Source organism: Somniosus microcephalus, chromosome 18 (assembly GCF_052327205.1).
Source record: "Somniosus microcephalus isolate GS21.2 chromosome 18, FLI_Smic_1.0, whole genome shotgun sequence".
NCBI lineage: Eukaryota > Metazoa > Chordata > Chondrichthyes > Squaliformes > Somniosidae > Somniosus > Somniosus microcephalus.
Window position 1 is genome coordinate 84,135,353 of NC_141004.1, and position 17,026 is coordinate 84,152,378.

The following is a 17,026-nucleotide window of genomic DNA, read 5'->3' on the forward strand; positions in this document are numbered from 1 at the left end:
ACCAATGTAGGAATGGAGGTTCCTATCAAAAGACTGAGTTCGACTCAGATTATTAAATAAATGAACTTTAATGAAAACAAATGAGTTTAAACTGGAAACTGCTAGGACACATCAATAACAGGTCAAATCTCTCTGAGGACTCCACGAGGACTGATCCCCTGATCAGGAGAGTGATGTCATGACGTCATCACGTTCTTCCCGCCATTGAGGCATCATGTGACTAACGGCAGGATGTCATCACGTTGAAACCGCGCTGTAAAGATAACTAGACATTGTACAGTCAAACAGTGTAATTAAAGGTACAGGTACAGACAGTAACTACATTGCTGTTAAAGGAATTATGTACAACCGCTCTGAGTCCTTTGGTGGTTCCACCACAGTGCCATTAATATATTAAAACCTCTCAGGGCATCTCCACTGAGCAGCAGCAGATTACCAAAAGATGAACAGAAGCACAGTCAAAAAGATTCAGTGAGGCAGTGAGGTGGAGAGCTCAGGGAAGGAGTTCCAGTCACGGTTTCAGCCATGGCTTGGTCACTCTCGCCTCTGAGTCAGAAGGTTGTGGGTTTAAGTCGAGACTTGAACACTGATGCGCTATCAATTACTCATAAAAGACTGAGAGTTAAGAGAGTAACTAAAGGCTTTTATTCACAAAAGAATGAAGGTCTGCCTCGAGTGGTCGACCGGTCCAGAAATACAAAGGGCTGGGGAGCAGTCACCTTTATACTAGGACTTGTGGGAGGAGTCAGCCGAGGCATGTCCAGGCATGTACACAGTGGAATACAAACAGTGGTTTACTACATTCACCCCTTGTTTAAAATTGAGTCCGGCGGGGTGAAGTGTATTAAAAGTTAGTGTATTGGAGTCTCTCCGGAGGTCTTGTCTGCCGCTGTGATCGGCGTGGCGACGGCAGGGGTAGTGGAGCTTCCGGCGTCGAGTCCTGCGTGGGCTGTGGCACAGGCGTGTCGTCCTCGTAGATGTCGAGCGGGTCGCGGGGACCAGGCCTGCCGTCTGCTGGGGCTGGATATCGGATCGTGGGGGGGGGGTGGTAGTGAGTAGTGGGTTACTGCGGCCCCCGAGGGTGCAAGGTCTCTTATGGAGACTGTGTCCTCCCGCCCGTCCAGGTATGCAATGTAAGCATACTGGGGGTTGGCGTGGAGGAGGTCGACCCTCTCGACCAGGGGGTCCATTTTATGGGTCCTCACGTGCCTTCTCAGTAGGACCGGCCCTGGGGACGTCAGCCATGGCGGTAGCGATGTCCCCGATGTGGACTTCCTTGGGAAGACAAACATTTTCTCATGAGGGGTGGCGTTAGTGGCAGTGCAGGGCAGTGACCGAATAGAGTGGAGCGCATCGGGGAGCACATCCTGCCAGCGGGAGGTTGGAAGGCCCCTAGACTTTAAGGCTAGCAGGGCGGCCTTCCAAACTGTCGCATTTTCTCTTTCCACCTGTCCGTTCCCCCGGGGGTTGTAACTGGTGGTCCTGCTTGTGGCAATACCCCTAGTTAGCAGGTACTGACGGAGTTCGTCGCTCATAAACGATGAGCCCCGGTCGCTATGGATATAGCTGGGGAAACCGAACAGGGTGAAGATGTCGTTCAGACATTTAATGACCGTGGCACTGGTCATGTCCGGGCAGGGGATGGCGAACGGGAAATGGGAGTACTCATCAATAATATTGAGGAAGTACACATTGCGGTCGGAGGAGGGGAGAGGCCCTTTAAAAGCAACGCTCAGGCGCTTGAAGGGGCGAGTGGCTTTTATCAGGTGGGCCCTGTCTGGTCTATAAAAGTGCGGTTTGCACTCAGCGCAGACTTGGCAGTTCCTGGTCATGGTCCTGACCTCCTCAATAGAGTAAGGCAGGTTGCGGGCCTTGATGAAGTGGAAGAACCTGGTGACCCCCGGGTGGCAGAGGTCATTGTGGAGGGCCCGCAGTCTATCGATCTGCGCGCTGGCGCAGGTGCCACGCGATAGCGCATCCGGGGGTTCATTGAGCTTCCCGGGCCGGTACAAGATCTCGTAATTGTAGGTGGAAAGTTCGATTCTCCACCTCAAGATCTTGTCATTTTTGATTTTGCCCCTCTGCTTGTTGTTAAACATGAAAGCAACTGAACGTTGGTCAGTGAGCAGGGTAAATCGTTTTCCGGCCAGGTAGTGCCTCCAATGACGCACAGCCTCCACAATCGCCTGGGCCTCCTTCTCAACAGCGGAGTGTCTGGTCTCCGGGCCTTGGAGGGTTCGTGAAAAGAAGGCCACGGGTCTCCCCGCCTGATTGAGGGTAGCGGCCAGGGCAAAGTCGGATGCGTCGCTTTCCACCTGGAAGGGGATGGATTCGTCCACTGCGTGCATGGTGGCTTTGGCAATGTCTTCCTTGATACGGTGGAAGGCTAAGCGGGCCTCTGCCGTCAAGGGAAAAGAGGTGGACTTGATCAGCGGATGGGCCTTGTCCGCATAGTAGGGGACCCACTGGGCATAATAGGAGAAAAACCCTAGGCACCTCTTCAGGGCCTTGAGGCAGTGGGGCAGTGGGAGTTCCATAAGGGGACGCATCCGGTCGGGGTCGGGGCCGATGACTCCGTGTTCCACAACACAGCCAAGGATGGCGAGGCGGTTTGTGCGGAATATGCACTTCTCCTTGTTATATGTCAGGTTCAGGAGTTGGGCGGTGCGGAGGAATTTTTCGAGGTTTGCGTCATGGTCCTGCAAGTCACGGCCGCAGATGGTCACATTGTCCAGATATGGGAAAGTGGCCTGCAACGCATTTTGATCTACCATCCGGTCCATCTCCCTTTGGAAGACGGAGACCCCGTTGGTGACGCCAAAGGGAACCCTAAGGAAGTGGTAGAGGCGGCCATTTGCCTCAAAGGCAGTATACTGGCGGTCCTCAGGGCGGATAGGGAGCTGGTGGTACGCTGATTTCAGGTCAGTGGTCGAGAAGACGCGGTACTGCGCGATCTGGTTGACCATATCAGCTATGCGGGGGAGTGGGTAGGTGTCCAGCAGGGTGTAGCGATTTATTGTCTGGCTGTAGTCGATGACCAGGCGCTGCTTCTCGCCGGTCTTAACGACCACAACCTGGGCTCGCCAGGGGCTGGTGCTGCCCTCAATAATCCCTTCCTTCAGGAGCCGCTCCACTTCGGTTTTAATGAAAACCCTGTCCCCGGCACTGTATCGCCTGCTCTTTGTGGCGATGGGCTTACAGTCGGGGGTGAGGTTAGCAAACAGTGGGGGGGGGGTGACTCTGAGTGTGGAGAGGTTGCACCTGGTGCGCGGCGGGCAATTTGGGAGCTGCTGGCTGCGGACTGTGAGTGGGGGTAGGGGTCCACCGTACGCCATCGTAACACTTTAAAGGTGGCACTGAAAATCTAACCCCAGCAGGACGGCAGCGCAGAGGTCGGGCAGGACCAGAAGTTTAAAATGATCGTAAACGGTCCCGTCTACTACGAGTGTCACTACGCAGTAGCCGCCGATGTCCGCCGACTGGGACTCGGAGGCCATAGAAATCCGCTGGTGCGCAGGCAGGACTGGGAGAGAGCAACGCCGCACCGTGTCGGGGTGGATGAAGCTCTCCGTGCTCCCAGAGTCAAAAAGGCAGATTGTATCGTGGCCATTTACCTTAATGTCCATTGTGGAACTGGCCAGCTGGTGTGGTCTCGCTTGGTCCAGTGTAACGGATGCCAGCGTAGGGGTCGGTGTGTCGCTGCGGGTATCAGATGAGGCGGTGTTGGGGGCCTGCTGCGTTCCGGCTGTTGTCCAAGATGGCGGCGTCCATGATCCCCATGTGGCTGGAGGCGTCCAAAATGGCTGCTGTACCGGTGGTTCGCACATGGCCGGGGAGGCCCAAGATGGCGGCCCGCATGGCCCACACGCGGCGCTGCTGGGGTTCGGGGTGGCTTTGGCCCTGCAGACGTTAGCGTAGTGTCCCTTCTTCCCGCAGCCCGAGCAGATCGCGTTTTTCACCGGGCAGCGCGCTCTGGGGTGTTTTGCCTGGCCACAGAAGTAGCATTTCTGGCCTTGGGGCACTGCTGTCTGGCCTTGGGACACTGCTGCGGTAGTTGGGCCGTTGCTGGGGTGTGGCTGGGGTGGCACGGCGCTATGAGGCGGTCCTACCGTGTCCCAGGCTGTCATTCCCCGCGGCGTCCACGGTGCAGAGGAGTAGGCATCCATGCCCCGGTAGGCTGCATCCAATGATAGTGCGAGTTCAGAGGCCTTGTTGAGGTCGAGGTCACTCTGCTCCAACAGTCGCTGTCGGGTGTAATTGGATCTGTGGCCTGCTACAAAAGCGTCCCAGATAAGTTCCTCTGTGTACACGGCGGCCTTTACATCCTTACAACCACAGGCCCGGCCAAGCACAGACAGTGCCTGAAGGTATTCCATGGTCGATTCCCCAGGTTGTTGTTTACGACTCCCCAGAAGGTGCCTGGCGTACACTTCGTTCACTGGGCGCGTGTACTGGTCCTTGAGGAGCTTGATAGCGTCCGCGTACGAGGTCGCGTCTTGGATGACCGAGTACACTCGGTGGTTCACTTTGGAGGTCAGGACATCCAGTTTGTCCTCGTCCGATTTGATTGCTGCGGAGGCGGTCAGGAATTTTTCGAAACACTTAAGCCAGTGAGTAAACTTGGTGGATGAGTCCGCCTCCTGATGATCTAAGTCCAGGCATGCTGGTGTGAGGATCTTCTCCATTATAAAAATTTTGTTAATAAAATTGATGCGCTATCAATTACTCATAAAAGACTGAGAGTTAAGAGGGTAACTAAAGGCTTTTATTAACAAAAGAATGAAGGTCTGCCTCGAGTGGTCGACCGGTCCAGAAATACAAAGGGCTGGGGAGCAGTCACCTTTATACTAGGACTTGTGGGAGGAGTCAGCCGAGGCATGTCCAGGCATGTACACAGTGGAATACAAACAGTGGTTTACCACAAACACAAAATCCAGGCTGACACTCCAGTGTAGTACTGAGGGAGCACCGCACTGTCAGACGGGCAGTACCCAGGGAGTGCCGCACTGTCGGAGGGGCAGTACTGAGGGAGCGCTGCACTGTCGGAGGGGCAGTACTGAGGAGCGCCGCACTGTCAGAGGGGCAGTACTGAGGGAGTGCTGCACTGTCGGAGGGGCAGTACGGAGGGAGTGCCGCACTGTCGGAGGGGCAGTACTGAGGGAGCGCTGCACTGTCGGAGGGGCAGTACTGAGGGAGTGCCGCACTGTCGGAGGGGCAGTACTGAGGGAGTGCCGCACTGTCGGATGGGCAGTACTGAGGGAGTGCTGCACTGTCGGAGGGGCAATACTGAGGGAGTGCCACACTGTCGGAGGGGCAGTGCTGAAGAAGATGGCGGCCATGACGGTCCGGTGCTGAGATCGCTCTCCCTGCTCCAGGCGGCCAGCTCTCGCCGCTCGCTCCCACAACCAGAGCAAGGTGCTCGGCGAGTCAGGCAGAGGCAGCGCAGCGCGGTGAGCAGCAGCCAAGCCGACCCGCTGGAGCACATCGGCCGGCAGCTCCTCGGCAGGAAGGATTTCCGACTGGGAGGAGGGGAGCCGAGCATGGCGGCCATAGGCCGACCCGGGAAAGGGAGAAGTAGGCCCCAGGCCGTGGAGCCGGCGACGGTGAAGAGGAGGCCGTATTGGAGCATTCACATCCTGACGATGTGTTCGGCGAGTCGGGCAGAGGAGCGCAGCGCAACGAGCAGCAGCAGCAGACTCACGACACGCTGCAGCACGTCGGCCGGCAGCTCCATTTCGGGTAACTCGCAGTCCGGATGGGAGGAGGGGAGCCGGGCATGGTGGCCAGAGCGGGAGAAGCAGGCCACCACACGTGGAGCCGGCAACAATGAGGAGGAGGCCGCGGTGAAGAGGAGGACGGAGCGGCTGAGGGACATCGTGCTCCCACTGCCACGGGAAGCCATTGTATTGACTCTGAACGCGGCGCTGTATGTATAGCTGACGCGCCCCGACGGGGAACAAGCATTCCATTGTACTTGTTACATATGGCAAATAAATCTAATCTGAATCTGAATCTACTGAGGGAGCTCCGCACTGTCGGAGGGGCAGTACTGAGGGAGCGCTGCACTGTCGGAGGGGCAGTACTGAGGGAGCGCTGCACTGTCGGAGGGGCAGTACTGAGGGAGCGCTGCACTGTCGGAGGGGCAGTACTGAGGGAGCGCTGCACTGTCGGAGGGGCAGTACTGAGGGAGCGCTGCACTGTCGGAGGGGCAGTACTGAGGGAGTGCTGCACTGTCGGAGGGGCAGTACTGAAGGAGCGCCGCACTGTCGGAGGGGCAGTACTGAGGGAGCGCCGCACTGTCGGAGGGGCAGAACTGAAGGAGCGCCGCACTGTCGGAGGGGCAGTACTGAAGGAGCGCCGCACTGTCGGGGGGGCAGTACTGAGGGAGCGCTGCACTGTCGGGGGGGCAGTACTGAAGGAGTGCTGCACGGTCTTTCAGATCAGGCGTTAAACCGAAGTCCCGTCTGTCCTCTCAGGTGGATGTATAAGATCCCATGGCACTACATCGAATCAGAGTAGGAGAGTTTTCCCTGGTGTCCTGGCCAATATTCAACCCTCCACCAGCATCATTAAAATGGATTCTCTGGTCATTATCACATTGCTGTTTGTGGGATCTTGCTGTGCATAAATTGGCTGCTGCATTTCCTGCATTACAACAGTGACCACGTTAAACGTACTTCATTGGCTGTGAAGCACTTTGGGATGTCCTGAGGTTGTGGAAGGTGCTGTATTAGAGTTCTTCCTTTCGTCCAAGGGCTGGCTAACAGGTCCTGTGATGGATGTGGTGGGGGTACATACACAGCTGGCAGAGTCCCAGAGGTTGAGGTGCTGGACTGGATGGAGTTGCAGAGGGAGGGTGCAGCAAGGCCCTGAGGGGATTTGTAAACATGGACAAGGATTTCAGTGTGTTGAAGGACGGAGAGTTAATGGAAGTTGGTGAGGATGGGGGAAGAGGGGTGAGTGGCTCTTGGTGCAGGACAGGACAGTTTCGGATGAGTTGAGTTTTGTTTAGGGTGGAGATCTTGGAGCCCAGCAAGGAAAGTGTTGGAAATTTCTAAACTGAAGAACCAATAATTTGATTAACTTAGTAGCAAAGTGATTGCGGCATCAACCTAGACACGCGGGCCTAAAAATTTGATGCTTTAACGCTGGCCGTTAAGGCCGGTTTTGTGGAAAAAATGGTGGCTGCCTTGCTTCTGCCTGCTTCCGGCGTGGGACGCGCCACCCGCCATTTTGGTAAAGTGTGCAGGGACTGCTGCTGGACGCTTGCAAGACTTCGGATGGTAAATGAAGGCCTCTGAGAAGAAAGAAAATGCTGGATGTGCTCAGCAGGTCAGGCAGCATCAGTGGAGAGAGAAACAGAGTCAACCGGCTGGATTTTCTCAATGGAGACAAGTTGGAGGCAGGACTGCTGCTTGTCGGGTCAATGTCCCGCCTCCATCAGCTTCTGGCCAACCAGCGTGATTTTCCCCTGATTGACCTTGTTAAGCCTGCCCTGCGGGCTCAGCAGGCCAATTAGGGGGGAAGTCAGTGACAGAGCACGTCAACGTCTGACGTGCCATCTGTCAAGACTTCTTGAAAGAGGAAATGTCAGCGTTTGACGGCTTTGTGAAGCTGTCAAACACTGACATTCTCTGTAGTTTGATGAATCCTTGTGTTCAGGACTCATCAAAGCTTTCAACTTTGTAGATTTCATCTGGCTGTTGGGTCGGAGGATCCAACAGCCAGTCTGTGAAATTGACAAGGAAGATGTTGGGTCTCCCGATCCAGGGTGGATGAAGGCTGTCGGCAGCAAACAAGGTAAGTGAACATTTTTTAACACTTAACACTCACCTTCCATACTTACCACTCCACACGTGCACCCATCACTCAGCTCTACATCTTATTTCCAGGTGCCTCCGACCCCCGCAGATCTCCTCCACGTCTCCTCCAACCTGGTGGGGTTCTCCAAGGTTGGGGAGCCTTCACCTGTGAAGGTAAAATGGCACTAATCCTTTTTTCTGCCTATTAACTACCTGTTAACAGTCAGTTAAAAGGATTTAATTCCTTTCCCCGCCTTCAGGAGACGAGACCCGAAGCAACATATCTTCCCGGCTCCTGGCAAAAGGACACGAAGGCGGGATGGGGGCGAGTTTACCATCTGCCCCCACTTTCTGCTACTTTACTGGCTGTCCTGCCTCCATACCCGCCTCTTCAGGGCTGAGAAAATCCAGCCCAATGTTTCAGGTTGAGATGCTGCCAGATCTGCTGAGTATTTCCAGCATTTACTGCTTTTATTTCAGATTTCCAGCATCTGCAGTATTTTGCCTCTGAGAAGACTACAGTCCTGGGGGGCACATGGAGATGAAGCAGAAACAGCAAAGGGGACAAGCTGCTCCCAGAGGGAAGAGGAACAAGCGGAAGAGGAGGAAGCAGAAAATGTATTGGGGGGCTTGTTATGGGGGGTTCCTCAGGGCAGTGTCCTAGGCCTAACCATCTTCAGCTGCTTCATCAATGATCTTCCCTCCAACATAAGGTCAATCAGCTCCGATGGACGGGTCACATCATCCGCATGCCCGATACGAGACTCCCAAAACAAGCGCTCTACTCGGAGCTCCAACACGGCAAGAGAGCCCCAGGTGGGCAGAGAAAATGCCTCAAGGCCACCCTCAAAACCTCCTTGAAAAAGTGTAACATCCCCACCGACACCCGAGAATCCCTGGCCCAAGACCGCACAAAGTGGAGGAGAAGCATCCGTGAAGGCGCCGAACACCTCGAGTCTCTTCACCAGGAGCAAGCGGAAGCCAAGCGCAAAGAGCGGAAGGAGTGCGCATCAACCCAAGCACCCCACCCACCCGCCCCTTCAAACACCGTCTGCCCCATCTGTGACAGAGACTGTAGGTCCCGCATTGGACTCATCAGTCACCTGAGAACTCATTTTTAATGTGGAAGCAAGTCATCCTCGGTTCCGAGGGACTGCCTAAGAAGAAGTAGTTATGGGGGGTTTGTTATGCGATTGCCATTCCCAATGCGTTACTCTGGGTTCACTCCCAGTCTAAGCCTGCGTTACTCTGGGTTCACTCCCAGTCTAAGCCTGCGTTATTCTGGGTTCACTACCAGTCATAGCCTGCGTTACTCTGAGTTCACTCCCAGTCTAAGCCTGCGTTACTCTGGGTCCACTCCCAGTCTAAGCCTGCGTTACTCTGGGTTCACTCCCAGTCTAAGCCTGCGTTACTCTGGGTTCACTCCCAGTCTTAGCCTGCGTTACTCTGGGTTCACTCCCAGTCTTAGCCTGCGTTACTCTGGGTCCACTCCCAGTCTAAGCCTGCGTTACTCTGGGTTCACTCCCAGTCTCAGCCTGCGTTACTCTGGGTTCACTCCCAGTCTAAGCCTGCGTTACTCTGGGTTCACTCCCAGTCTAAGCCTGCGTTACTCTGGGTTCACTCCCAGTCTTAGCCTGCGTTACTCTGAGTTCACTCCCAGTCTAAGCCTGCATTACTCTGGGTCCACTCCCAGTCTAAGCCTGCGTTACTCTGGGTTCACTCCCAGTCTAAGCCTGCGTTACTCTGGGTTCACTCCCAGTCTTAGCCTGCGTTACTCTGGGTTCACTCCCAGTCTTAGCCTGCGTTACTCTGGGTCCACTCCCAGTCTAAGCCTGCGTTACTCTGGGTTCACTCCCAGTCTCAGCCTGCGTTACTCTGGGTTCACTCCCAGTCTAAGCCTGCGTTACTCTGGGTTCACTCCCAGTCTTAGCCTGCGTTACTCTGGGTTCACTCCCAGTCTAAGCCTGCGTTACTGTGGGTTCACTCCCAGTCTAAGCCTGCGTTACTCTGGGTTCACTCCCAGTCTAAGCCTGCGTTACTCTGGCTTCACTCCCAGTCTCAGCCTGCGTTACTCTGGGTTCACTCCCAGTCTCAGCCTGTGTTACTCTGGGTTCACTCCCAGTCTAAGCCTGCTTTACTCTGGGTTCACTCCCAGTCTAAGCCTGCGTTACTCTGGGTTCACTCCCAGTCTAAGCCTGCGTTACTCTGGGTTCACTCCCAGTCTAAGCCTGCGTTACTGTGGGTTCACTCCCAGTCTAAGCCTGCGTTACTCTGGGTTCACTCCCAGTCTCAGCCTGCGTTACTCTGGGTTCACTCCCAGTCTCAGCCTGCGTTACTCTGGGTTCACTCCCAGTCTAAGCCTGCGTTACTCTGGGTTCACTCCCAGTCTCAGCCTGCGTTACTCTGGGTTCACTCCCAGTCTAAGCCTGCGTTACTCTGGGTTCACTCCCAGTCTAAGCCTGCGTTACTCTGGGTTCACTCCCAGTCTCAGCCTGCGTTACTCTGGGTTCACTCCCAGTCTAAGCCTGTGTTACTCTGGGTTCACTCCCAGTCTCAGCCTGCGTTACTCTGGGTTCACTCCCAGTCTCAGCCTGCGTTACTCTGGGTTCACTCCCAGTCTAAGCCTGCGTTACTCTGGGTTCACTCCCAGTCTCAGCCTGCGTTACTCTGGGTTCACTCCCAGTCTAAGCCTGCGTTACTCTGGGTTCACTCCCAGTCTAAGCCTGCGTTACTCTGGGTTCACTCCCAGTCTCAGCCTGCGTTACTCTGGGTTCACTCCCAGTCTAAGCCTGTGTTACTCTGGGTTCACTCCCAGTCTCAGCCTGCGTTACTGTGGGTTCACTCCCAGTCTCAGCCTGTGATACTCTGGGTTCACTCCCAGTCTAAGTGTGTGTTACTCTGGGTTCACTCCCAGACTAAGCCTGCGTTACTCTGGGTTCACTCCCAGTCTAAGCCTGCGTTACTCTGGGTTCACTCCCAGTCTAAGCCTGCTTTACTCTGGGTTCACTCCCAGTCTAAGCCTGCATTACTCTGGGTTCACTCCCAGTCTAAGCCTGCGTTACTCTGGGTTCACTCCCAGTCTAAGCCTGCGTTACTCTGGGTTCCCTCCCAGTCTAAGCCTGCGTTACTGTGGGTTCACTCCCAGTCTCAGCCTGCGATACTCTGGGTTCACTCCCAGTCTAAGTGTGTGTTACTCTGGGTTCACTCCCAATCTAAGCCTGCGTTACTCTGGGTTCACTCCCAGTCTAAGCCTGCGTTACTCTGGGTGTCTGACAGGTGATGAGGCCGGCTTTGTTTTGAAAGGGTCTTACCACTGGGTGTCCAGAGCGCCCACCTGTTTCAGGTGGTACATTACAGAGAATTATATCGAATTTACAGCACGGAATCAGGCCGTGTGGCCCAACTGGTCTCTGCCGCTGTTTATGCTCCACAGGAGCCTCCTTCCATCTCACCCTATCAACATTTCTTTCTATTCCTTTATCCCTCATGTATTGATCTAGCTTCCCCTCATGTATTGATCTAGCTTCCCCTTTTAATATAGAAATTGGGGTTCTAGGATGTAAATAGGCCCATGATTGCCATTTTCGGTCAGTGCCATGGGCGATGGAACTGAAGCGACCCACCAAAGGCAAGTGTTAAATTATTTTTGTGCACCTCCCGGGCCTAAAAAAATGACCTGGTTCACTGCCAGCCCGGGTCACATAGAAACATAGAAGATAGGAGCAGGAGTAGGCCATTCAGCCCCTTGAGCCTGCTCCGCCATTCAATGCGATCATGGCTGATCATCCAAATTCAGTACCCGGTCCCTGCTTTCTCCCCATGCCCCTTGATCCCTTTAGCCTTAGAAATATATCTAACTCCTTCTTGAATATATTTAATGAATTGGCCTCCACTGCCTTCTGTGGTAGAGAATTCCACAGGTTCACCACTCTCTGGGTGAAGAAATTCCTCCTAATCTCAGTCCTAAATGGCTTGCCCCTTATCTTTAGACTCTGACCCCCTGGTTCTGGACTCCCCAGTCATCAGGAACATCCTTCCTGCATCTAGTCTGTCTAGTCCTGTTAGAATTTTATAAGTTTCAATGAGATCCCCTCTCATTATTCTAAACTTCAGCGAGTATAAGCCCAATCAACCCAATCTCTCCTCATACGTCATTCCTGCCATCCCAGGTATCAGTCTGGTGAATCTTCGCTGCACTCCCTCCATGGCAAGAACATCCTTCCTCAGATAAGGCGACCAAAACTGCACACAATACCCAAGGTGTGGTCTCACCAAGGCCCTGTACAACTGTAGCAAGACATCCTTGTTCCTGTACTTGAATCCTCTCGCTACGAAGGCCAACATACCATTTGCCTTCTTAACCGCCTGCTGTACCTGCATGCTTACCTTCAGCGACTGCTGCACAAGGACACCCAGGTCTCGTTGCACTTCCCCTTCTCCCAATCTATTGCTGTTCAGATAATAATCTGCCTTCCTGTTTTTGCCACCAAAGTGGATAACCTCGCATTTATCCACATTATACTGCATCTGCCATACATCTGCCCAATCACCCAACCTGTCCAAATCATACTGGAGTTTCTCGGCATCCTCCTCACAGCACACACGCCCACCCAGCTTTGTGTCGTCTGCAAACTTGGAGATAATCTAGTTCCCTCGTCTAGATCATTAATATATATTGTGAATAGCTGGGGTCCTAGCACCGATCCCTGCGGTACCCCACTAGTCACTGCCTGCCACTCGGAAAAAGAGCCGTTTATTCCAACTCTTTGCTTCCTGTCTGCCAGCCAGTTCTCTATCCAAATCAGTACCTTGCCCCCAATCCCATGTGCTTTAACTTTACACACTAATCTCTTATGCGGGACCTAATCGAAAGCCTTCTGAAAGTCCAAATACACCACATCCGCTGGTTCTCCCTTATCTATTCTACCAGTTACATCCTCAAAAAATTCCAGTAGATTAGTCAAGCACGATTTACCTTTTGTAAATCCATGTTGACTTTGTCCGATCCTGTCACTGTTTTCCAAGTGCTCTGCTATTACATCTTTTATAATGGACTCTAGCATTTTCCCCACTACCGATGTCAGGCTTACCGGGCCTATAATTCCCCGTTTTCTCTCTGCCACCTTTTTTGAATAGTGGGGTAACATTAGCTACCCTCCAATCCATGGGAACTGTTCCAGAATCTATAGAATTTTGGAAGATGACCAGCAATGCATCTACTATTTCTAGGGCCACTTCCTTAAGTACCCTAGGATGTAGATTATCAGGCCCTGGGGATTTATCGGCCTTCAATCCCGTCAATTTCCTTAACACCATTTCCCTACAAATACTGATTTCATTCAGTTCCTCCCTCTCATTAGACCCTATGTTCCCTGACATCTCTGGGAGGTTATTTGTGTCCTCCTTTGTGAAGACAGAACCAAAGTATGTATTTAATTGGTCTGCCATTTCTTTGTTCCCCATTATAAATTCCCCTGATTCTGACTGCAAGGGACCTACGCTTGACTTCACCAATCTTTTTCTCTTCACATATCTATGCAAGCTTACTCTCATACTCTATTTACCCCCTCTTAATTAATCCCTTTGTCCTCCTTTGCTAAATCCTAAACTGCTCCCAATCCTCAGGTTTGCTGCTTTTTCTGGCCAATTTATATGTCCTCTCCTTGGATCTTATGCTATCCCTAATTTCCCTTGTTAGCCACAGTTGAGTCACCTTTTTTGTTTTATTTTTATGCCAAACAAGGATGAACAAATTCTGTGTCACCCAACCTTCGCCCTCCCGCCCCCTCCCCGCTCCCCACCGCAGCTTAACTTGCTGGCGGCCACCCCAGCCTGATCTTTAGGCCTCAAACGAACTGCACCGGGACGGTTGCTTGACTCCCCGCAGCTTGCCTGCCAAACTAAAATGAGGCCTGGTCTCAAAATTGGTGACGGTGGGGTGATGGTCTCTTCACCCCCGTAACGAGAAGTGGACCAGCGTAGTTACCTGCTCGGTCACCCCACAGTCAAAAGGGGACCCTTTTAATACAAATACTCAGATCCGATATTCGAGACAGTTGCTTTAAGAGAGATGAACAAACACAAGGACCTCTGGCAGACACAGGAAGGGCACAAAGTATTCAGAATTTATTCACCATTTCCCTTCAGAATGTTCACAGCAAGCTTCTCATTGTATTTACAGTTTGCCAGTGCGTACATCAAATGTAGTGCTAATATCAACCAACCAAAATCACAACCCCACAAAAAGCAGGGAAAACTTCAATTTGGTACCATTTGGAGGAAAAAGACAAGCTTGTTTGGGGCTGGTGTGGTCACAATTAACAGGCGTCAGTCAGCAGGGAGAGGCATCAGTCAGCAGTGACAGGCGTCAGTCGGCAGGGACAGGCGTCAGTCAGCAGTGACAGGCGTCAGTCGGTAGGGACAGGCGTCAGTCAGCAGCGACAAGCGTCCGTCAGCAGTGACAGGCGTCAGTCATCAGTCAGCAGTGACAGGTGTCCGTCAGCAGGGAGAGGAGTCAGTCAGCAGTGACAGGCGTCAGTCGTCAGGGACAGGCGTCAGTCAGCAGTGACAGGCGTCAGTCGTCAGTCAGCAGTGACAGGCATCAGTCGGCAGGGACAGGCGTCAGTCAGCAGTGACAGGCGTCAGTCGTCAATCAGCAGTGACAGGCGTCAGTCGGCAGGGACAGGCGTCAGTCAGCAGTGACAGGCGTCAGTCGTCAGGGATAGGCGTCAGTCAGCAGCGACAAGCGTCAGTCGTCAGTCAGCAGGGACAGGCGTCAGTCAGCAGGGACAGGCGTCAGTCAGCAGTGACAGGCGTCAGTCGTCAGTCAGCAGTGACAGGCGTCAGTTGGCAGGGACAGGCGTCAGTCAGCAGTGACAGGCGTCAGTCAGCAGGGACAGGCGTCCGTCAGCAGTGACAAGCGTCCGTCAGCAGTGACAGGTGTCCATCAGCAGGGACAGGCGTCAGTCAGCAGTGACAGGCATCTGACAGCAGGGACAGGCGTCAGTCAGCAGTGACAGGCATCCGACAGCAGGGACAGGCGTCAGTCAGCAGTGACAGGCGTCAGTCAGCAGGGACAGGCGTCAGTCAGCAGGGACAGGCGTTGTTCAGGCTCAGGATTCAGCTGCGTGCTACTTTTATTTCCCTGTCACGGTGACAGCTCAAACGTGTCCTCCTTGAAATCTGTTCCGTCCTGTTCCTGCGATTCCAGCTTCTCCAACTTGTCCGGCTTGTGAATGATTTCCCCCGGAGTCTTCAGGAACCTGTTTAAAGATACAGTGATCAACTGTGGTTAGGGGCGGTGGTTTAACATTTAAAAGGGCGGCTATCTCTACAGTAGGAACAGGGAGACGTGAGCTACGAGGCAGATACGTCATCTAGGGGAAGGAGGACTACAGTGAGGCCAGCACATTCAACTTCATATGGTTCAAGAACATAGCACAGTGAACTGTCAGAAAATGCCATTCAGCCCATCAATCCTGCTCATTCCACGGCCCATGGAAACTCTCCCCTACCATGGACACTACCTATCCCTGTAATCTCCTCCCATGGCCCATGGAAACTCTCCCCTACCATGGACACTACCTATCCCTGTAATCTCCTCCCATGGCCCATGGAAACTCTCCCCTACCATGGACACTACCTATCCCTGTAATCTCCTCCCATGGCCCATGGAAACTCTCCCCTACCATGGACACTACCTATCCCTGTAATCTCCTCCCACGGCCCATGGAAACTCTCCCCTACCATGGACACTACCTATCCCTGTAATCTCCTCCCATGGCCCATGGAAACTCTCCCCTACCATGGACACTACCTATCCCTGTAATCTCCTCCCACAGCCCATGGAAACTCTCCCCTACCATGGACACTACCTATCCCTGTAATCTCCTCCCATGGCCCATGGAAACTCTCCCCTACCATGGACACTACCTATCCCTGTAATCTCCTCCCATGGCCCATGGAACCTCTCCCCTACCATGGACACTACCTATCCCTGTAATCTCCTCCCACGGCCCATGGAAACTCTCCCCTACCATGGACACTACCTATCCCTGTAATCTCCTCCCATGGCCCATGGAACCTCTCCCCTACCATGGACACTACCTATCCCTGTAATCTCCTCCCATGGCAACTCTCCCCTACCATGGACACTACCTATCCCTGTAATCTCCTCCCATGGCCCATGGAACCTCTCCCCTACCATGGACACTACCTATCCCTGTAATCTCCTCCCATGGCAACTCTCCCCTACCATGGACACTACCTATCCCTGTAATCTCCTCCCATGGCCCATGGAAACTCTCCCCTACCATGGACACTACCTATCCCTGTAATCTCCTCCCATGGCCATGGAAACTCTCCCCTACCATGGACACTACCTATCCCTGTAATCTCCTCCCACGGCCCATGGAAACTCTCCCCTACCATGGACACTACCTATCCCTGTAATCTCCTCCCACGGCCCATGGAAACTCTCTCCTACCATGGACACTACCTATCCCTGTAATCTCCTCCCATGGCCCATGGAACCTCTCCCCTACCATGGACACTACCTATCCCTGTAATCTCCTCCCACGGCCCATGGAAACTCTCCCCTACCATGGACACTACCTATCCCTGTAATCTCCTCCCACGGCCCATGGAAACTCTCCCCTACCATGGACACTACCTATCCCTGTAATCTCCTCCCATGGCCCATGGAAACTCTCCCCTACCATGGACACTACCTATCCCTGTAATCTCCTCCCATGGCCCATGGAAACTCTCCCCTACCATGGACACTACCTATCCCTGTAATCTCCTCCCATGGCCCATGGAAACTCTCCCCTACCATGGACACTACCTATCCCTGTAATCTCCTCCCATGGCCCATGGAAACTCTCCCCTACCATGGACACTACCTATCCCTGTAATCTCCTCCCACGGCCCATGGAAACTCTCTCCTACCATGGACACTACCTATCCCTGTAATCTTCTCCCATGGCAACTCTCCCCTACCATGGACACTACCTATCCCTGTAATCTTCTCCCATGGCAACTCTCCCCTACCATGGACACTACCTATCCCTGTAATCTCCTCCCATGGCCCATGGAAACTCTCCCCTACCATGGACACTACCTATCCCTGTAATCTCCTCCCATGGCCCATGGAAACTCTCTCCTACCATGGACACTACCTATCCCTGTAATCTCCTCCCATGGCCCATGGAAACTCTCCCCTA

The 17,026-nt window shown here is 53.6% G+C and overlaps 1 protein-coding gene across 1 annotated transcript in view; it reads right to left on the reverse strand.

The window, feature by feature from the left end:
- Positions 1-13,906: 13,906 nt before the first annotated feature.
- The window catches only part of LOC147105424 (transcription factor ETV7-like), a 124,985-nt gene continuing 121,865 nt past the window's right edge, over positions 13,907-17,026 (reverse strand). Inside the window, exon 4 of the mRNA XM_086011729.1 lies at positions 13,907-15,064. Within this exon, the coding sequence (XP_085867855.1) occupies positions 14,950-15,064 (115 nt within the window). The 3' untranslated portion in view covers positions 13,907-14,949. The remainder of the gene's footprint in view (positions 15,065-17,026) is intronic.